General features: G+C 39.7%; 2 protein-coding genes across 3 annotated transcripts in view; one reads left to right on the plus strand and one right to left on the minus strand.

Moving 5' to 3' along the window:
- Positions 1 to 17,929, plus strand: part of LOC128264599 (frequenin-1) — a 28,674-nt gene extending 10,745 nt beyond the window's left edge. For both annotated transcript variants that reach the window (XM_053000165.1, XM_053000166.1), the window contains exons 2-8: positions 5,623 to 5,883; positions 12,344 to 12,368; positions 12,998 to 13,046; positions 13,771 to 13,860; positions 14,092 to 14,170; positions 14,650 to 14,738; positions 14,801 to 17,929. In XM_053000165.1, the coding sequence (XP_052856125.1) occupies positions 5,820 to 5,883; positions 12,344 to 12,368; positions 12,998 to 13,046; positions 13,771 to 13,860; positions 14,092 to 14,170; positions 14,650 to 14,738; positions 14,801 to 14,968 (564 nt within the window). In that variant the 5' untranslated portion in view covers positions 5,623 to 5,819 and the 3' untranslated portion in view covers positions 14,969 to 17,929. The remainder of the gene's footprint in view (positions 1 to 5,622; positions 5,884 to 12,343; positions 12,369 to 12,997; positions 13,047 to 13,770; positions 13,861 to 14,091; positions 14,171 to 14,649; positions 14,739 to 14,800) is intronic.
- Positions 17,930 to 18,095: 166 nt separating this feature from the next.
- Positions 18,096 to 19,026, minus strand: LOC128264600 (enhancer of split m3 protein). The gene is made up of 2 exons (XM_053000167.1): positions 18,757 to 19,026; positions 18,096 to 18,451 (listed from the first exon to the last, which is right to left on the minus strand). The coding sequence occupies exons 1-2, from the start codon at positions 18,925 to 18,927 to the stop codon at positions 18,173 to 18,175; spliced, it is 450 nt and encodes a 149-aa protein (XP_052856127.1). The 5' UTR covers positions 18,928 to 19,026; the 3' UTR covers positions 18,096 to 18,172.
- Positions 19,027 to 22,766: the final 3,740 nt, after the last annotated feature.

A 22,766-nucleotide genomic window follows, 5' to 3' on the forward strand; every position in this document is an offset into this window, starting at 1 on the left:
AACTTACATATACATATTCGAAACTTAATAAGTTTTGGGCAAACATGTCTTATCTTAATCTTTGTAGTAACTGAAGTCAAAGGGAGTTATCATTTTTAACGCGAAACTGTTCTATATTATATAACTGATCTATATAAAATTAGTTTTTTAAAATAAATTAAGTGTCTTGTGTGCCACAAAACATAAGCCTTTTTTTTGTTGCATTTTATATTTGTTTGTTTTTAAATGCGTAGTAAATTTTGTAGTGTTATGTTGATCTTCAAACTAAGTATTTCAAATAGCCTTAATCTGAAATCCAAAAAATTTTATTTCGATATCATTAAGATCTAAAACTAATTTAAATAAATTGAATTACTTGTGTGTCATAAAATGTAAGATATACTTTAAGTTGTCAAAAACAGTAAATGTAATGATTGCATAATTCGAGGGCATTCGAAACTTCGGTGCATTACCTCAAATTTCGCACCACCTTGCCTAATATTTTTTTCCTTCTTCTGCTTTGCTCTCTGCTGTCCAATTGATGCTTCTTCTTTATCCCGCTGTTGCGCTTTGACGCGCCAGACGACGTCAGCGATTTCCCAAAAAAAAAATAAAAACCCTCCCCCCAAGTCCCACACCCCCTGACATCCATCCACACCCAAGCCCCCAAACCCCCCATCCCCACCTTTCACTTCAAGAATTCGCCTGTTCGCGTGGCTTACGAAATTGAATGAAAATAATCAAATCAAAATGAAAGAGGTTATGTAAATTTCGCTCACGTGTGTATATATGCTGTGTTTTTGGTACTGACTTTGTGTGTGCGTGTGTGTGTGTCTTAGTGTGTTTTTGTGTATTTATATCCTATCCCGTTACGCTCCTTTCGACCGAAAGTAACTTTTATTACTAATTTCTAGCTCTGCTTTCTCCGCTGCCATTTGCATAATTCACAGGACCAAGTTAATAGCCAGACACATGAGATGTCGGCAAACTTTTGAGCTTTGATAATGTTTGGTAGGAGTGGTGAAAGTAGTACAGCTTATTATGCTGTACATAAAAAAAGTTTTTACTAAAAATTACAGTGATAAGTCGGGGGAGGGAGGAGCACTTAGGTAACTAATGACATCAGAGGGGACAGTAATGCCATTTCGTCGGATCCCGATTAGAAAATCAGCTGACGAATCAATCTTCAATCAAACACAAAGGACCGCAATCACTGGACACTTTTTTTTTTAGTATTTTCATCAGCAACAATTTTTGTGAAATTCGACAGCAAAAAAGTAAAACTTGGCTAAAAACTTGCAACGTTTTGCCGCCGTTCCGGAAAACTTTCCGCCGGAGACTTTGGCTGGCTGCCCAAAATTGCAATTTCTTGATTCAAAAAAAAAAGGGGGGGAGGGGGAGGGGGAGGCGTGGCACTAAGCTCCAGCTGGCGTGAATAATTGTTTGCTTAAAAATTCCATTAAAAGGCGAAATAAACCAAGGCGTGTCTACTGCTCAGTTAAGACCAAAATGGAATTAAGGCATCCGAAAATGTGGTCTTCTGGAGCAATCTTTAATAAATATGGGTGAGGGGTGAATTGAGACATTGCTGATATCCTAATTTATCAAGGCATCGTATCGTTGCGTTTGCGTTTGAGTTTCGCTTGGCTGGCTGAAAATTATGATATTATGAAGCAGGCAAAAGTTTCGCATTGAGTATGCACTGGGGTATTCCTTATTTATGGCTTCCTGAAATTTTCATCCCTTTAGCCTGAAATTCGACTTGTCGACTGACGGCCGCCTCTATTCAAGCCATTGGACTAATTTACTTAGCTCAAGTTTGATCGAGTTTGAGTTTTGTTGCTGCCCTGCCCAAACAATTAAAGCAAACAAGTTGGGACCAAGAGCAACGCCTTTGTCTCCCCCAAAGTTGGCGAGAAGCCGAAAATACCAAACAAATTAGCATTAGAACTCGTTAGGCGATGAAGACACCGTTGCTCGGTGCTCGCTGCTCGTTGCTGCTGTCTTTGCAAACTTGTTTACAAATCGTTTGGCAATTATTCAATTCAATGGCAACGCCGATAGCCATTTTATATAATTTGGGTAAAAGTTGGCCAAATTGCATTTATAGCTGGCCGGAAATCGCGTAATGCCCCCGGACAGCCAGGTGGATTTGGAATGGGTATGGCTATGGGTATAGGAATGCGAATCAGAAACAGAAACAGAAACAGAGTGAAAGGGCCATGACTGACACTGAGTTAAGTCAGAAGCCAGAAGGCCAAGGCGGTGGCGCCTTAAAGTATGCTCAATTTTCTTTCCTTTCAATTTCCGACTGACACAGACAGACATGGACACTGGAGCTCTGTAGCTCTGGAGCTGGAACTTAGTCGGAGGACGGGGATGAGGACGGGATCAAGACGAGAACGAGGACCAGACATACGCCGCAAGCAGTTGGCACAAACAACTTCCTGCACCCAGAAAAAATAACCTAAAAGGGGAAAAAGTTACCTATAGTTTTAGAAAACATGCCCTAAAAAGTGGGCTAACAACATTTATGGCCAACAGATTGGGAATCCAGAACTCGAACATTTTAGTATACTTATGGAAATTCAAAATATTTTCAATAATTATTACATTGGAGTATATATATGAATTCAATTTAATCATTACAAGAACCTTTTGATTTTGAAACCAATATTAAGCTCAATACATTCTTAGTCCTTATAACACCCAAAGATAGCACAACCTCAAATGGGCAAACATTGCCTACAATTTTAAAACTTTTTAAAAAAGAATCGAATTCTATTTATGGCCTATACGCTGGGAGTCCTAAGAATTAGTTTTCCTTATGACCTAAGCTAAAAGTAAACGTGAAAAATATTTCCAGTAATTCTCGAATCGAAGTATATATAAGTTAATTTTAAAACCAATCTTAAGTACCAATGCTAATATTTTTAAGCATTCTTAATAGACTTAATTCAATGAAACAATGGACAACAAATTAGGTATGGAGATTATTTAAAATATAGGAATATAGGATTTTTGTAATATTTTAGGTCTAGGAATCAGTAAACTATTTTTTTGGGTGTAGGGGTGTTATATATGGAGCGTTAGGACAGGGATAAAAAAGGAGGGTAAACCCCTGAAAGGACTGTAGGAATGGCAGGGCTAAAAGGACAGACAGCCGGGACACTCAAAGCGACACGGCTGTGGACTCAAATGCGGACGTGGCACTGGACACATCGGTGGGTCTGGGTCTCTGTTCGTTAGCAGTTGCATCACCGTCACCATCACCAACACCAACACCCTGACCATTTCCATGGCAACATTTGCCCTTTTCAGCTAGAATTGCTTCCTATTTTTTTTTGCCACTGACTCTGAGGGTGGGGGATACTGCCCAAAATGTCTCCCGGAATGATCTTTAAAGAGGCGACCGCGGGGGGAAATCAATTTTCACAGCTCCTCATAGTATAGTGCTTCAATCATGCCCTGGCCATTCGTTTTATTATTTTCTAATTCATTTCCCCCGTTTTGCGGCATTATCCGTTTCAACAATGCAACTATAATAATACATATTTTTCGTGCTGTTTGCTGATAGATTGCTTTTTATTTATTATTCTCAAATCTTTTCTTGGCCTAGCTATTTTGTTTACACATTCTTCACTATAAATAGTGTTTCCAAAAAAGGCTTACTTTAGAAGTCTACTTTGTTTTTGCCTTTGCTTTGATGTTAATAAGTTCTAAAATTTCCTAAAAATATAGTTATATCATCGGAACCTGGCTAATATTTATTTTTGGTTTACCTTGTTATTGAAAATTTATTGTGTTTATTATTTAGCTATAAATATTATTTCCAAGCAAATATTATTTTATTCTTGTTGTTTTTTATTGCAAATAAATTTTTTAAATTTCTTAACGATATGCCTAATGCACATTTTTTTTTGCCACATTTATCGATTTACTCCGTTCCAGTTGTGACTCCATTGTGCAGCACTTCCAAGCTGGCTTTGCTCAATAATTTATTTGGGTTCCGGACTCTGTTTAATTTTCCTTTCGTCTGCGTCCTGATCCCCTCCACATTTCTCCCACTGTCAGCAGTTAACTTTGGGCACATCCGTCGAGAATTGTTGTCGTCGTCGTCGTCGTCGTCGTCTTGGTCGAAGTCTTTGTCGTTTTGGCCTGTCCACACGTTGACTTGCTGGGGATGTAGACTTCAGCTGGAGCTGGAAGTTCCATCAAAAGTTGCCTCTGCTGTCGTCTTCCGTCCGGGGCCATCAAAATTTGTCCGCAACTCGTAAAATGAAATATGAAATTGGGTGGAGGTGAAGGTGGAGGAATGGGACAGATATTTTACGATTGCGCGTTATGCAAGATTCTGTCTAATTTGTCATGATTTCTTTGCGGACTTCGCGCCTAATAATTATGGCCTATGCTGTGCTCTGGGGGGCCCATAAATTCTTATTATGGCACACACGTGAGTGGCCCGCTGTAGCATTGCCAATCCAAAGCCAATTAAAGTCTCACGCAATTTGCTTGTCAAGTGGCAACAATGAATTAAAAAAGTTTCCACTCCGCACCACCAGGGGGGATCGAAAAAGGGAGTGGGCCGGGCAAAACTTGCCTGGGAAATTATTAAAATTTTAATTACGCAACTCCACGGAGGAAAGTTGTAGACATCGCTTTGTCGTCGCCTGCCATTGTCGTCATGGTTGTCGTTCCACAAAGCTGCAAAAGGTGAGGTAAACAGGATGTTCTCTGGCTTTTTTCACCACGAACACCCAATGCCCTGTTGTGAAATTTAAAATAGATTTTTATTTTAATGATGATGCTTGTTTATTATACTTGCATTTTCTATAGTCCAAGTGGATATATTTAAACGGTTTTTTATATAACATACTTAAAAAAGTATTTCCAAAATATTAATAAAATTAAATTGTTATTTTAAATATTTTAAAGAAATTTAAGCAGTAGTCAAAGTTTTCACAATAAGACAAATAAAATAAACTAAAATTGAAGAAATTTGCATGCTAACAAAATATGTTTATCTAAAGGGCCAAAAGAAATTTGAACATATCCTCAAATGAATACCATTCACATAAACTGCGGACATGGCATTTAGTATAGGAAACAATATTGGCAAAATGAAGTGCTATTTCGGTATATGGAAATGAGGAATTTGGTTAAAATTGCCCGAAATTGTAGGCGAACCGTGCGATAAAGCCAGCTCACGCCCATGAGCCGTAGTCCGTAGTCCGTAGTCCGTAGTTTCGGCTCAACTGGGTTTAGCTGAGTTGAGTTGAGTTGAATGACGCACTGACGGATGGCCCGAGGGATGGAGGGCGGAGGGGGTAGGAAAGGAGGGACCCCAAGGACCCGAACTACAGTTCTGCCACCCCCTCATTGTGCTGCGGCTGCTGTTGTCGTTGCGGTTGTTCTTTGCCTTGTTTTCGACGATGTTCGAGGTGAAGGAGCACAGGCACAAGCTGGCCCACACAAAAAGCCAGCGTTGACGTGCTTAAATACCAAAGTACCCTTTGCTTGGCGATGGCGGTGCAGTTACTGGTGCAGCTGCAGGTGCACAGGCCGTTGACAGTGTGCCGCTTTTTCGGCCACTCTTCTGGGGGATGATGACTATCTTTAATCTGCTGTTATTTGTACTTGCAGATCGAACCGAGCTTGAATCGGGATAAGACACGTTCCCCCAATTACCTGCTCTCGCTGACCCACTTGACCAGTTAGCCCAGAAAACCAGCAGAAAACCAGCAGAAAACCAGCAGAAAATCGGCAGAAAACCAGAAGCCCAGAGAGCGGGACGAGAAGTATCAGTATCAGCATCAGCATCGGAAACAGGAACCCTCACCATGGGCAAGAAGAACTCTAAATTGAAGCAGGACACCATCGATCGGCTGACAACAGACACATACTGTGAGTACATCTCCAATTGCCACACCATACCATATATCACGGACTGCGTGTTCTCGGGCCACAAATCACAAATCACAAATCACGGCCGGGTGCGTTGGCAGCCTTGAACTCAACTCCCCGGAATGAGTTACGGGTTACGATGCCTGAAAGCCTTTTTGGCAGCTCCGGTAATGTCCCCAAGCCAGGCCACCAGGCTATGGCCATCATATATCAAGGCGCAAAATGTTCTCGCAGTTCTCGGCAAAAGTGCAATCCTCTTCACTGCTCATTTTCCCCGCATCGGGCCATTCATTATATCATGATTTTTTGTAAAAAATGATCAAAATTGAAATTTCTGACTGTAAACGCTCATCGATTAAAATGTTATGACTAGTTTAGCGAGGTTTGCCATTCCAAGTTTCGAACAATATATTCCGAATTTTTATTGTATTTAATTTTAAGAGATTTTTCAAAAAACTTAGGTTTTGAGAGTTTTTTTGTTGAAACTTTGCCAACTGTTATTTATTGGCCAAAAATTCCAATTTTTTCATAGGGGTTACATCACGAATATTGACCACAACCAAAACATTTCAGGTTTAAATGCCATTTGGTTGGAAATTTAAATTCGACTTCATCGTGGTATGACATTTCATTATTGGACAATTATTTGCATACTGACATGGAAATAATTATAAAAAAAAAGAAAACAAACAACAGGCCATTTGCGGTTTTTTATTTAACCTTACGTAAATGCAAAAACCAATAAGCTAATTTAATTTAGCTGCCAAGAAATAATATGTCTTTGTCAGACAGTTCCATTAAAGTGCAATTCAGTACCACCAATTTCAGGGGGGGAAAGTACATACCCCAGCCTTAAGATGTCACAGTGAAAACTGTGAACTTTCTAATTTGTTTAGCTTGCCACAAATTGTAGCAAAATTGGTTGGTCGTTGAAACTCGTCGATTCGATTCCGTTGCCTTCTGCCTCTTGCCTTTTGCCGGCTATAGCTCGCCGTGATGGCCCCTTAAGGCTTGTGTTCCATTTAATTTTTTATGTAATTTCTCTTGGACATCCACACTCCCACACACACACACTGTATGCTACAGTTTTATATTTTCTAATAGTTGCACATGCCAGTGCGCCCTGAGGGGACAACAACAACAACAACAACAAGCATGTTGTACCACCTCGTCCTGGCGTGAGTCTGGCAAGGAGGAGGAGGAGGTCCTACATTGGCCCATTGCGCTTCGATTGCAGTTTAAGCGCTTGGCTCCATATAAGTGAGCTTTAAGAGTTTTCTTTTATTGTTTATTGCCTCGAGTGCGCCCATAAGTAGGCAATACTTTTGCCGCCTCACTTTTCTCGTTTTATTTTTATTTTTATTCTTTATACTTCGTATTGCACAAAGTGCGTTTAAAGGCGGCTTATTGGCATTTTGATATGGTTCGAACGTTCATTGAATGGCTTGGTTTCCGTTTAGCGGTCAGATGCGTCTGTATTTCATGGCAATAAAGTGAGGCGACATGGTGTTTGGCCGAAAGAGTCGTTTAGCTGTTTGGCGGTTAACTAATGTGGTTTAGTTTATAAAATGTATCCTAAAGTGTGAAAACATATCACCATCGCTAATTGATTATATGGTACTTATACCTAAGAGTCAATTTTAATTGTCCTTCCATAAATTCTTTATTGAGTTGGGGCAAAGTGATATGAAAAGGAAGCATTAGGGCGAGGCGACCCAATAAGGACGCATTAGAGTGCAGTAGCTCAGTGGAAGGCGGACGACAGAATAACAAGTTGAAATGTGTGCAACATTTGATTACTTTTCGTCGCCCCTTAGCTTGCCACATGGCTTCCCATTTTCCCTTGTCTGCACCCTTTATTCACCCCTTCTTCCCTCCTTCCCTACCCCAACTTCACCGCTTCCAAACCCCTTCTGTAACCCCTTTGAATCCCTTTTTCACCCCTCACACAGCTTGCATGGCTTTCATGTCAATTTCTGTTTGTTTTACGCTTCGACAAACAGTCGCAGAATGTAGGGGGCATGGCGTTGTGGCGGGACTTGGGGCCAAATCGCTTATAAAACTAAAATGCACGACCCTTGCCGAGGGACGACGCCTCTGCAACCCACACCCCCGGCTTACGACACGCTGCAGCAATGTCATATTGCAATAGCATTCGGAACCGCATTCATTTGGCTCTGGCACATGCATTTCGCTATGCAAACAGACAGCGCCGGGGCTGTCGAGGATTGGGAAAAGATGCTATGTCCTGTAACACAGCCACCGCCACCGCCACTGCCACTGCCACTGCCGATGTTTCACCATGCCACATTCAATTCTCACCCGCCTGTGATGGCTCCTCCCAGCTGATTTCGCACGCATTGGTTGGCACTCAAAATTCACTTCAATGCTGAAATTATTATTGCACTTGTTGTGTTCCCTGTTCCCCCAGACTCAACCTCCCCCGTAATGCCTGTGCAACTACATGTGTCTGAGTGGGCGGCTGGTTAAGGGAGCACTCAGCTTGTCCTGACATTTTGTCTGGCATTTAGCAGTGGAAATCAAATGTGTACAAGCAACAAGCAAAGCAGAACCGACCCGAACAGAACAGAACAGAACAGAACAGAACAGCCAAAGTCTAGCAGGCATTGCACTGAGAGAAATAGTCCTGGTAAAGCTCCTGGATTAGGGACTTAAGCTAGATCTTTGTGACCCCTTTGTTTGGCAGGGCGGTATAGAACACTCTCCCCCTCTTATTGTAAAGGTTTCGGCATCTATGCTTAAGAAAAGTTTTTGGTGATCCCTTGGTTTTGCAGAGAGGTGGGATCATAAATTCACTTAGTAAAGTTGGATTTAAACTGCTATTCATTATTTGTTCACATAAATTTAAGCCCCTTGTTAAATATGGACATATATTATTCTAGCCAAAATGAGGAAAGTAGAAAGTTCCTTTGTCTTACAATATTTAGACAAGCTATGATACGTTGTTAAGATTTTAATGCCTTTTAATGTTTGCTTAATATTTTGTCAAATTAAATTTAAGTCACAAAATTGCTGTAACATGGAAAACAAATGTTGAAGCTAGGATACAAAAGGTATAGTATATAACATATATAGTTCGATTGTCTGACTATGTTTAGTAGTTATAGTTATAGCGTATAGTTATTACTCTTAACATTGTAATGATATAAATTAAGCCTTTCCTAGTTCACTTTTTAGGAAATATAAACTATAAGGAAACCTCTAAACTAATTACAAATTTAGTTGAATGTAGGCAAAGAAATCAGAAGACGATCGAAAGGTTATGGAAGTGGATGGCAACCGAGTCTCCATTTGCCGTTGCACTGGTGCTTTAAGACCTGTCCCACTGTGCACACATGTTGTGTATAATTTGCTAATGGCGCCAGCAGTGGGCACCCTCTTCCCTTAACCCCTCCACTCCCCCCCACCGTCCCTTTAACCGCCCTCTCCCCTGGCAACGAGCCCTTTTGCATCAGTCGTCCATTCATTGGCTCAGTTAGTCGGTTCGGCTCCGATGTGTTCCATTCTGGTGCTGGCATTCCCTGGCTGCTGCTCGTTCATAGACGCAAATTGATAAAGCAACAAACAGAAAGCGATTCGCCAGGGGAAACAGCGGGTGGCGGTATCGCCATATAACGATATTAGAAAATTGCCAATCGATGGGAAATTATGATGTGCTTTGAGTCAACTTCGGCTGGCAGCGAACAAAGCAAAGCTGCATAGCAGGAACAATGAGTGGGGAATCGCAGGCAAATCCAATCAGGGCAACGAATCGAATCAATGGAAACTGAACTGCTAATGTGCCATATATGATCGGTTTGCATTGCAGTAAGCAATCAAAACAGAAGAGCTATTCTGAAAACTCAACAACACATTGAGGTCTAGAAGTGGTACATTTGAACTTAATTCAAAATATGCCTTAAAACCTTTAAAATATTAAAGGGAGTCATCTAAAAGTATGCTGTTAAAAGAAATGCCTAACAATTCCCTGGAATTCCATCTTTAATATATATTATTGCACACTTATAGGCACCTTAATAAAGCCAAGCCATTCTGTAGCACCCCACATTATTTAATTTCGAACTAGTAGCTTGGAAATTATTTTCATTAGATTAGTTTGGCGCTGCGCAGCGGCTGCTTGTATGCTTACAACTAATTTTAGATATGATCATGATTAATTAGTGGGTGAATGCACCGGCATCTCGTTCATATGCCGAGAACCAATTTTAGATAGGATCAGCGTCTGGTCAAGTTGCTCCTCCAGTTGCCACAGCAATTTGTCCATGCTCTGGGTGTGAATGAGTGTGAGTATGAGTATGAGTATAAGTACCCCGCCCAGGTGAGCCAGCTGCGTTTTGAGTTGCGTGCAAGGCCACCAAGGGGTTAACCGCAGACATGCGATGTGGCTGTGTGCTCAGGGTTAAGCCGAGACCAGCGAACACGGCGAGGTCACTTGTTGCCCCGCCTCGCAATCGCTGGGATCTAATCAAGTTTGGTAAATATTTGAGCCGAGCTGGGGATGACGACGACTACGACGACGACGACGACGACGGCGCACATCCTTTTGCGGAGAACTGGCTGCAAGGTTGTTGAGTTGGTTGAGTTGGTGGCCAAAAAGCACGCACAGTCCTTGTGCCTTCCGCTGTGTGTGAATGTATGTTGGGCCCGCATGCAGCTCGCAGCTCATTTAAAGTTCGCCTCTCGTTTTCCCACTCCCCCCCCCACTTTTTCGAGGGCAACTGAATGGTAAGGGGACAGCCATTCATTAATTAGCATGTGGCCACACCCAGCGGGAGGTCCTTGCTGTGTCACCACCACCAACACTGTGTGTGTGTGAAAAGTTGAAATTAAATCAGTTTAAAATTAAATTAAGTAAATACAAAAAGGCCAAACTGGCGGCATTTTTGGGATCTTTTTGTGCGACTGGGACTGGGGCTGGGGAAAAAAAAGAATTTAATAAACGCTGCGGGCCACAAACAGCTCGATGAAAACGAAAAAAGGAAACAAAAAAAAAAAAACGCAACGCCGCCCTGTGCAAATAAACATTTAAATCGAAATAATTTTTGCCAGTCCCGGTACTATGTACTAATTTGCTTTACAGCTGCCGGCGCTACACAAACAGCAGCACCATCACCCATCACCCATGCGCCATCAGATATGTATTATTCATGTAGCCGTAGTAAAAGTCGTCAGCCGACAAGGATAACGCTCCTTGGAGCTTACTTAGCCGACGCGTTGGCGTGCGCAGACTTTTAACAAGCCTGCGGGGCAATCTGTGGGTTGTTCAGATACGCACGCCAATATATGTTATGTGAGCCGAGCTCAGGCTTGGGCTTTGGCTCGGGCTGTTATGTTTCGGCCAATTTCGATTGCGTGCAGCAGCTAAAGTTGAATTTTTGGCGCCCAACGCGTGCCTATTTCCGGCCGTGGGTGAAAAGGTCTATCGCTCGGAGCGGTCTGTGCCCTCTGTGCCCAGCCCCCCTATTTTTTTTATCGGCCATGTACATCTTCATCATCATCAGCAGCAGGTTTTTCCCATTTTGTTTTTCATTTTCAAAGTGCTATACGCCCACTACTCCGTATATTGTCTATTGACGCGTACTTTAATTGTAGGGAAAACAGGAATAAACAGGGAAAAAATAATAATTGAAATTTACATTTTTGGGCGTAAAAAAGTGATTTGGCTTAAAAAAAAGTGATCAAGAGAAACATTTTTGAATCACTTAGTTCTTTTTAATATAACTTTACATTTTGTGACCGAATTATTTATATTTTAATAATGTAATGTATTAAGCGCAATAATTCAAATGGTAAATCTCTTTAAAAATAGCAAAACAAAATTGTTTTGTGTGAGTAAAAACTAATTGGGGAAGTGCCGCATAACTGCGCATAACATTAGCCGCCGTGTAAAGGTAGCCCTGAAAGGATGTAATTAATTAAATGATTTATTAAATGTGTTGTGCACTCACCGTGTCTGATGCACTTCCCAATGGCTGCTCGTAAATTGCGCTTGCAAATTACTCATACGCAGTGTGGCGCGAATATCAGCAGCATCAGCAAATGATACGAGGGGAAGGGGAATTGGGGGGATGGTGGGACAGGAGGGGATTTGGGGGTAGGAGGACTTGTCCGGTAAGCCTGTCAAGTGAGCGCCATCAATCTCCAAGGGCAGTCTAGCCTTAGACCAACTTAAGCCGCCATAACTCAGCGGCTCAGCAAAGGCACTTGAGTGCTGGATGATAAGAGGACGATGGTACGGGATGGTATGGTATGGTATGGTATGGAATGGTTTGGGGATGGTGGATTGATAGCGGGGTGTTGGGTTGATGTTGATATTAAGAATGATAGCCTGGGGACCCTTGGGGCGCAACTAAGTGCGGCCGCTTAGCCCACTGCTTTATTGTGCCCCTCTGCAATTGCTCAACTAATCTGGAAATTCTCCCTTTAACTCTCTTTGCAGTCACCGAAAAGGAAATTCGTCAATGGTAAGCATTTTCATGGATTTTCCCGATAAAAATCAAAAAAAAAAAAAAAGAAAAAGGAAAAAAACGACCCGTTCGTTTTGTGCAATTTTTTTCCTTTGTGCTCCGGCATTTTTCTTTTATTTTTCAATTCGATAACGCGCCGAAGGACTTGAATGTTTCATTTTCCATTGGCTATAATAAATGGGTGGAATTGCAGCAAATTTGATCTTGCTGTCTGCGGTTGCACTGCGAAAAGTTAAAATTAATGGCAGAGCGGAATAAAATGTAAATAGAATTTAAAATGCAAACGCGTGGACGTGCGTGTGCGCATGAGTTTTCCCCCGAGGTAAACATTTTCGCGGGTCAATATTTATGTTTCATTTGTTGTGTGCGTGTGTGGCTGTATTTCCACAATTATTGGTTTTAATTTAATTGTTTGATCCATACAATTTTTGGTCACCTCTTTGTCTGTTACGACTTTCTGTCTCGCTCTCTCTCTCTCTCTCTTAATCTCTCTATTTCTTTCTTTTATGCTAATCTATTTATCTCGCCCCGTCTCTATCTCACTGTACACCCGCTGTCTCTTTCTGTGAAAACTCTGTGTGCTATGCTATCCGCTATACCGATCTCTGACCTCTGACACACCGAAGGCACAAGGGCTTTCTCAAAGACTGTCCGAATGGCTTGCTGACCGAACAAGTGAGTACCCCTCTCATGTTTTATCCCCCGACCATCGTCATCATCATCATCATTATCCTGGCTTTCATCATAACCGACCACAAACGGAATCCTCTTATTGCGGGTCATCCCCGGCAAACTGCATACATGTAACATATATTTTATACACATTTATATTTAAGCCACAATCCGCACCCCGCAGCTCTGAAATGCGGTTTGTCCGAATTTCCGAACGTTCGATGCCTTTTTTTGTGGCTGGCTCTTGTGGCATGAATAAAATAAATACAATTTGTGCCATACGTGCATGTGTCCGGACTCCGGAGGCGGGGTAATCCATTCATTGATTTGACATTTTCAAGTATTTCGATTCACAGCTGCAACGCCAGCACATAAACGGCATTCTCGTCCCGGGGTGGGGTTGCAATACCCATAAATTCCCGTTGGGCGAGCTTACACTTACATACACTTACCATCCATTTGCGAAAGCATACCTTATCGTCACCAAAATACCACCCACACCCACCCATCCGTGCGAGTCGTTTATTTCACTTAACTGGAGAATTTCGAAATTTTCACTCTAATGCTATTTTATGTGTCTAGTTCTGACTTGCTTACTCAACACCACAGAATAGCAATAGCAATAGCAATAGCAAACATTTACTTGACTAACCGCTCTCCTCTGCCAACTCCCTTCTACCTCTCTCTCTCTTGTTTCTCGTGCCCTCTCGCTCTTTTTTACCCGCAGGGCTTCATCAAAATCTATAAGCAATTCTTCCCCGACGGAGACCCTAGCAAATTTGCCTCCTTGGTATTTCGTGTCTTCGATGAGAATAATGTGAGTATGGCAAACACATATAATATTTAGAGGATGCTACTGAAATCACTGGGGTTTTGAATAATGTCTAAAAGTATGCAACAATATAGTCTGTAACAGAAACTCCAAGGGTGTTCATTACGCTAGACGATCACTGCATACTTTTAGGCACCTTTGTAAGTGATAACCGAGCCCAAGTAATTTCTAAGGTTTCAGCAACACCAAAAGCTATATCCATTTCTATATTTATAGGATGGCGCCATTGAGTTCGAGGAGTTTATTCGGGCCCTGTCAATAACATCACGCGGTAATCTGGACGAAAAGCTGCACTGTAAGTTATATTTACTAATAAGCTGAACATCAAAGCGACACAGAAAAAAAAACAGTCATAGAAATAAAATTATTGTTACAATAAATCTATACTATTAAGTATGGAAAACTTCTTAATATGATGCGTACCTGTTCATATATAATATGTTTTTAAAAAGAGCCAAAATTAAACTTTAAATATTTAAATGGCACTACAGATTAAGAAATTGAAACATGTCGGCTTTGAAATTAAAATAAAAAGAATTTTAACCCAATATATTAATGGCCATTATAAATGCTCATAGTTCTTAAAGACAAATTGTGCTGATCATCCCTCTAATTCTTGTTAACCAGTTTTATTTTTCACTAAAATTCTTTTTATTCTAGACTTATTACATTAAGCTGCCACTTGGGTAGCAGTGCGCTAATCAAATAACATAAATTAACATTTAAATTCAAAAATCCATAAATGAATAATATATTTTATGTAACATTTCGCAGGGGCCTTCCGTTTGTACGATGTGGACAACGATGGCTACATAACCCGCGAGGAGATGTACAACATAGTGGATGCCATCTACCAGATGGTGGTGAGTATCGCTACTCCTGCCCAGTTACGATGGCAACGCTACAGTGAACACTTGCATTGCAGGGTCAGCAGCAGCAGACGGAGGACGAGAATACGCCTCAGAAGCGGGTGGACAAGATCTTCGACCAGATGGACAAGAATCACGACGATCGTCTCACGCTGGAGGAGTTCCGTGAGGGCAGTAAAGCTGATCCACGTATAGTGCAGGCGTTAAGTTTAGGTGGTGATTAACCGCGATTAACCTGTTGTCGCGCGGATTACGAGGCGAAGGCGGAGGAGGAGAAGGGGGGGCGGGGAGGGAGCGATAGTGACAGTGTGATAGGAGACAACAACGATCAGCGATCAAAAGGGTCAGAGGTCGCCCACACAAGCATGCCCACACACACACACCCGTGTACCATATGCCATTTGACCTTTTGGGTGGCAGTTTGTTAGCCCCCAACCTCCCACTCCCACTTCCCCTCCCCCACACACACCCACACAAAGAACGCTCATACACACACACACACACACAAACACAGTGTTTGGCCCCTTGAGAACTTGTCTTAAGTGAAATTCCAACTAATAGCAAATTATATACTCATATATATACATAATATTTCAATTAACAACAGCCAAGCCGCATTAAGCTAAAAAATTAAAAAAAAAAAAAAATTGTTACAAAAACTTTGAAAACTAAATGAAAACAAAAGAACACCAATTTAAGTCAAAGAAGCGCTTTTTTAAAAACATATATTGAATATATTTATGTGTGTGCGGAAAGTATCGATAAATATAGGTATTGAATAAAAGAAAAAACCTACATAAAATAACTACTAGGCACTTGCTCCATAATGATCCTAGGCATTTTTATTGAAATGCTTGCCAAGCAAACGGGAAATTTAAATTCACAACAAAATTGATAAGTGCCGAAATTAGGCCACTGAATAGTTGTCACATTTTTTTTGCGCGAAACCAAAAATCGGAATTAAATGAAGCTACAGCTACTATACCTAAAAATATGGATATACACAATGCAGCACCGACTCAGCTGGTACTTATACTTAAAGCATATACCTATATACCGATATTTATACCGATACTAGTTCGCTGTTGGCATAGAAGCCCACTCGATTGTTTTGATTGGTTTTGGCCAGGCCAGCTGCTCTAACTGTTGATAATCGAATCGAACGTGTTGATAATCGCAATGAAGTTTAGCTTAAGCTAAGGCCACCAAAAATATACTCTAGCCAAGCAGATAACCGACTCTAAAAGTTGAAAGTCCTTTTGTGACAAAAAAAAAGTTGTGGACACATTTGCATGTGGATAACGTAGCGATAGCCAGCATGCGGCTTGAGTTCTCCTCTTGGATCTTTAAGTTCCACCCTCTCCATTCATCATTCTACCCACATTGAGCTTGACAATCAACCTGATTTTGCTGCGGATCATGTAATGGTTCCCCTCACCCTTTCGCCTTTCTACAAATCCATTGCATTGAGGACAAGAGGAGTCCACACCTAGATGAATCTTTGATAGAACTTTAACTCTTTTCTATGTGTTTATTGTGCATGCCTTACCAGAGCAACGATAATATCAAATTGTGTATTTCTACTCGTATTTGTACTTGTTTTTTTTACACCTCACCAGAGCTTGAAAGTATATCGTAATGAGGGGGGCAAAAATGAACCCCTCTTCTAATGCCTAATGCCTTACCAAAAAATAAAAACAGAAACTATCGCCCCTATCATCGACTCACTCTCTATCTCTCTCTCTCTATCGCTCCATCTCTCTCTGATACACACACATGACTTTCGTTTTTGTTCAATTTTTTTTGTTGGAATAGCTATCTAATCACCATGCTAAAATAATTTCTATATTTTATATGTGGTTCAGCTTTAGATCGTAAACAGAACTTCAACTTTATTGTAAAGAATCATTCTCTGTAGCCCGTTAACTGAACACTTTTGTATGAAATCATATCCAATTTTCCCTATCTTTCCTTCCCCTCATTTACATTAGTATCCCTTATTATTTTAATGTTGCCTTGTAGAGAACCTTATATTTTCGGCTTTAAGTTCCGCTTAGAAATCCAAACTAAATCAAATTCGAAAACTAAAGATTTTTGCTTTGTCCCTGAGGTTTCGGATTGGATCGGCCCTAGATAATGCTTGTCTCATCCTCTCTGACACCGATATTCCGATTTCAAATCCGATTCCGGGGTTTCCACCATGTTTTTTTGTTTGCCCAGCACCCGATACATATTTCTAGTTGTACACTCGTATTTAAATATACATAGATAAAGGCCAAATAAATTGATATACACACTATATATATATAGGGAGAGAAATAAATATATATACATATATATATATATACACACACAGATATTGATAATTATATATACACCTAATATTATATAGAAATCCCCATTCGTATTTTACTTGAGCAATTTGCAAATTGTTTTTGCATAGATTTATTGTTGGAAACGATTTGAATTTAAGAACACACTCACACTTACACTGCACACGTTTGCATGCCTTTCTCGAGAAAAAAAACAAAAATAAATCAAGCGAAGCTGAGAAGATATCGATATCTATATATACGAAACTATGAGTATATCTATACATATATGTATGCAACAGATACAAATCAACAGGTCGATGGAAAAACAAACTAAAACAAACTGCAGCAACAATCAATTTTCGCGCTTCTTACACTTGAACTCAAACTCCAAATTATTGTGAAACTACATATATTGTACATACAAAGGGCGGAAAGTTTGAGTTCCCTATTCTACCATACAAAGTATAAAAAAAACAAAATCCAATCTAGGCTCTAAGAAAATCCCCATTTTCACGGCCAGAAACAGAAACATGTACTCTATTGCTATTAAAGCTACTAGGAAGCTTAAAGATAATCTTGAAAACACCTTTTGCCGACTACTCTATTGATATGTATTTTTTTGGGTATCTAGTAAGCTACTACATTGATAACGCTAACTATTCTGATAGCAGAAGAAAACCTTACTTTGTGTGCATTATATTCAACATAAGCAATACTTAATTTAGCATTCGAATGCATTAAGCAATGTTTAATAACAATTAAATCGATTATAAACCAAAGCCCAAGCGGAAACTCATTCTCACATTACACATTCTACATACAGACACAAACATAACTAAAAAGTTTTTGAAATTATTGCGAAAAGAAAAACTGAAAGCAAAAGAAAACGAACTTGGAGTTTTATTAAAGAGCTATGTCTAAAGTGATTTGAAATCACATGGAAGTAAGAAATGATGTAAAACGATTTAACTTCGCAACAGATTATTTATTAATAAGGATGATCATGCTACTTGCTAACCTAATTATAGACCTAACTAACCCAGAGTAATCGATTGGCAATTCCAATTTTAACTTGGCGAGGTAAGGATCTTTGGCGGGGATTGCCCAGGATGGCTACCAAGGTCTCCAGAGAGGTGGCTTGGAGGGCACCAGCTGCTCCAACTTCTCAAGAAAGCCAGCGTTGAGCTGACAATCAGTGCGCTGCAGAAGTTGGGAAACTTCAAAAACGCAGTGCCGAAATCCACACCAGTACCGCTCCATCGCAAGTTGCTGATTTTGGGGGGCGGAGGTGGCTTCGGGGGGCGTGGCCTCTGGACAGCGTTGCCTGTGGAGTTGGTGAACGGTCAGCTCCAAAATGTCGGCCTTATCCATTTTGGCCAAGGCCTCGTCATCCTGAAAATGTAATTGAAAGTAGATCCGAAAAATGCCTATAATTTTATCTATCAAATCTTTTGAAAATATATAAAACTAACTTGATCAACTCGCATATCATTTTACCGTTAGAAATGTATTCAAAAATATATCATTAAAATTAAATTGCCTTTATAGAATTAAACAAGGTAAAAAATCAAATATTGATAATTTAAAAAAAAATTTTAATATAGAATTTTTTCTATTTGATTCATATCAATGTTTTTTGTTGGTGGTTGTATTTGGGTAGCAAATAATTAAAATCACATTAGGGTAACCCCACTTACCATATGGGTCATCTCCTTGAGCAGATTCCTCAGATCCTCCAGGCAGCGGTTGATGCGTGCCCTTCGCTTCCTCTCCAGCAGTGGCTTCATAACCTTGCGATACAAGTGGGTGCGGGACATGGCTCCCCCCACCATCAGTCCATGGTTTTGCTGCTCCTTTGGGCTTGACATCTTGAGCCGGGCCCAGTTCCTGCTCCGGGCCTCCAAATAGTAAGCCGGTACTGCAACGACTGAATGGCACTGCGGAGTGGAGCAGCGCCAGCTTTGACATACCCTTTGAAATCGCGTTCAGGGTATATTGGTTTTCATGAAAATGTAAGCTTGTCATAAAGATATAAAATATATTTTTCCACTCTTTTTGCGAAGCGAACATTCGCTTACAGGTAAATTTGTTATGTTGATATAAAGTATTTGTACGTTTACAAATAAGTATTGACTGCTGTGAGGTATTTTCTAGTCTTTATATTATTTTGCTTTTTTTTGCAATTACCATCTCCGATTTCTGAGAGTTTCTGCGACCAAAGCAGAGACGCCGACTGAGCCTTCGTCTGCAAATGCGTGCTCTTCATTGAGAAAAAAGTGCCGATGACAAAATATGTATGCAAGTTTTGTTTACTTATTTTGCCTATGGGTCTTGTATCGGAGCAGGGGAATACTTGGATAGGGGATACTTGGGTGGTCAAGCGGAGGGGGAGAGTAAGGAGAAGAGTGTCAATATCCGCTGTCCGAAAGGCCGTTACGCAATCATTCCCTCCTTTCAGCCACCAAATGCTGTACCACATAATCCTAATTTAACTATGTGACGATCATCTCCACACTTCAGAAAATTTTTTGAACATTAAAACTTTACATAAAATAGACAAAATGTTTATTTTAAAAGTGTTGGTCTTAGCAGCACAAAACAATTTGTATTCTGTCGGTGCTTTGAGTTAGTTACAGTGAAAGAAGAAATAAGAGTCATTACCAAATGTTAAAAAACTTAAAAGTACACTAAAAAAGTAGGTTTTTGTGTCATGAAAAATAATGGTCAAATGCTGGAATGTCATACACCGTTGAATTCGTAATAAAATTTCCAATCGAATGGCATTCACAGCTAAAATTTTTTCAGATTTTCAAATTTCTGCAAAAAATGATGATGTACCCCCTTACAAAAAAGTCTGAAATTTGGACATAAATAAATTTTTCAAAACGCGTTTTTCAAAATTCGGTTTTTGTGTCTACACTTAAATAATTGTTTTCAATCGATCAGGGATGGATGGCATAGGCTGCCAGCTGTTCAAAATAGCAACTCTTTTGACTTTGGGTCTTATTTTGGCAAAGTTACAACAAAAATACTCTTCAGAAATAATTCTGTTTGAAAAATCGCCAAAACTCCCAAAAAACACATTAAAAACTTGGTTTTTGTGTCAAAACCCTGGGAAATAATGGTCAAATGCTGGAATGTCATACACCGTTGAATTCGCAATAAAATTTCCAATCGACTGGCATTCACAGTTCAAATTTTTTCAGATTTTCAAATTTCTGCAAAAAATGATGATGTACCCCCTTACAAAAAAGTCAGAAATTTGGACATTAATAAATTTTTCAAAACGCGTTTTTCAAAATTCTGTTTTTTTTGTCAAAACTAAATTAATTGCTTTCAATCGATCAGGGATGGATGGCAAAGGTTGCCAGCTGTTCAAAATAGCAACTCTTTTGACTTTGGGTCTCACTTTGGCAAAGTTACAAAAAAAATTCTCCTCAGAAACAATTTTGTTTGAAAAATCGCCAAATCTCCCAAAAAGCACATTAAAAACTTGGTTTTTGTGTCAAAACCCTGGGAAATAATGGTCAAATGCTGGAATGTCATACACCGTTGAATTCGCAATAAAATTTCCAATCGACTGGCATTCACAGTTAAAATTTTTTCAGATTTTCAAATTTCTGCAAAGAATGATGATGTACCCCCTTACAAAAAAGACTGAAATTTGGACATAAATACATTTTTCAAAACGCGTTTTTCAAAATTCTGTTTTTTAGTCAAAACTAAATTAATTGTTTTCAATCGATCAGGGATGGATGGCATAGGTTGCCAGCTGTTCAAAATAGCAACTCTTTTGACTTTGGGTCTTATTTTGGCAAAGTTACAACAAAAATACTCTTCTGAAATAATTATGTTTGAAAAATCGCCAAAACTCCCAAAAAGCACATTAAAAACTTGGTTTTTGTGTCAAAACCCTGGGAAATAATGGTCAAATGCTGGAATGTCATACACCGTTGAATTTGCAATAAAATTTCCAATCGAATGGCATTTACAGTTAAAATTTATTCAGATTTTCAAATTTCTGCAAAAAATGATGATGTACCCCCTTACAAAAAAGTCAGAAATTTGGACATAAATAAATTTTTCAAAACGCGTTTTTCAAAATTCGTTTTTTTGTCAAAACTAAATTAATTGTTTTCAATCGATCAGGGATGGATGGCATAGGTTGCCAGCTGTTCAAAATAGCAACTCTTTTGACTTTGGGTCTCACTTTGGCAAAGTTACAAAAAAAATTCTCCTCAGAAACAATTTTGTTTGAAAAATCGCCAAATCTCCCAAAAAGCACATTAAAAACTTGGTTTTTGTGTCAAAACCCTGGGAAATAATGGTCAAATGCTGGAATGTCATACACCGTTGAATTCGCAATAAAATTTCCAATCGACTGGCATTCACAGTTAAAATTTTTTCAGATTTTCAAATTTCTGCAAAGAATGATGATGTACCCCCTTACAAAAAAGACTGAAATTTGGACATAAATAAATTTTTCAAAACGCGTTTTTCAAAATTCGGTTTTTGTGTCTACACTTAAATAATTGTTTTCAATCGATCAGGGATGGATGGCATAGGCTGCCAGCTGTTCAAAATAGCAACTCTTTTGACTTTGGGTCTTATTTTGGCAAAGTTACAACAAAAATACTCTTCAGAAATAATTCTGTTTGAAAAATCGCCAAAACTCCCAAAAAACACACTAAATTTGGTTTTTTGTGTCAAAACCCTGGGAAATAATGGTCAAATGCTGGAATGTCATACACCGTTGAATTCGTAATAAAATTTCCAATCGAATGGCATTCACAGCAAAAATTTTTTCAGATTTTCAAATTTCTGCAAAAAATGATGATGTACCCCCTTACAAAAAAGTCTGAAATTTGGACATAAATAAATTTTTCAAAACGCGTTTTTCAAAATTCGGTTTTTTTGTCAACACTTAATTAATTGTTTTCAATCGATCAGGGATGGATGGCATAGGTTGCCAGCTGTTCAAAATAGCAACTCTTTTGACTTTGGGTCTTACTTTGGCAAATTTAATTAATTTCTAAACAAATTTCTAGGTTTACTCTTCCTCAAAATAAAAATGAAGTCTTATCAATTTTTTAAGGGCTGTCTAAAATAAAGTCTTCCATCTAGCCAAGCTTGTTCAAAAAGATCTAATACATTTTTCGGTGCATTTGACTATAATACAACTTCAGCTAAAGCTGGGAAGAAGCTCGTTCTGAGTGCTTCTGTTTATTTGGATTTTCTGCGGTGACTTCCGTGCCAGCTGAAGTGTCTCAGTTGCTGCCGATCGCCTTGTTTCTGTTTGTGTAATTGTTTTTTTTCAGATTTTTCTGCAGTGGCCTGGGCTTTTCAAATGGCTGTTTGAGATTGCGGCAAGCGCGGGTTTCCCACGCTCGATTCTCACTTACCATGCACGCGAGTGCGGCAAGCTGCTGAGGCAAGCTATTAAACGCCACACATGACAGTGGGGCACGGGGGGCGGTCCCATAAGAGGGGGTGTGTCAGGGGAGTGGGCGGGGGACAACATATGTTGTGTGCCAGAGAACTTTGCTCCGATCCCCAGATCATCTCATAGTTGTCTGCCCTGCTCGTGCGCAAATTGTTATGAATTTCCATACCCTCAACCGAAAGCATATTGGCAATGCCTTGGTTAAACCATTGTTAAATTATTTAATTATTTTTTTTTATCTAACTGTGAGAAGTAAATCTTGAA

Source organism: Drosophila gunungcola, unplaced genomic scaffold (assembly GCF_025200985.1).
Source record: "Drosophila gunungcola strain Sukarami unplaced genomic scaffold, Dgunungcola_SK_2 000075F, whole genome shotgun sequence".
In the NCBI taxonomy this organism is placed as follows: Eukaryota; Metazoa; Arthropoda; class Insecta; order Diptera; family Drosophilidae; genus Drosophila; species Drosophila gunungcola.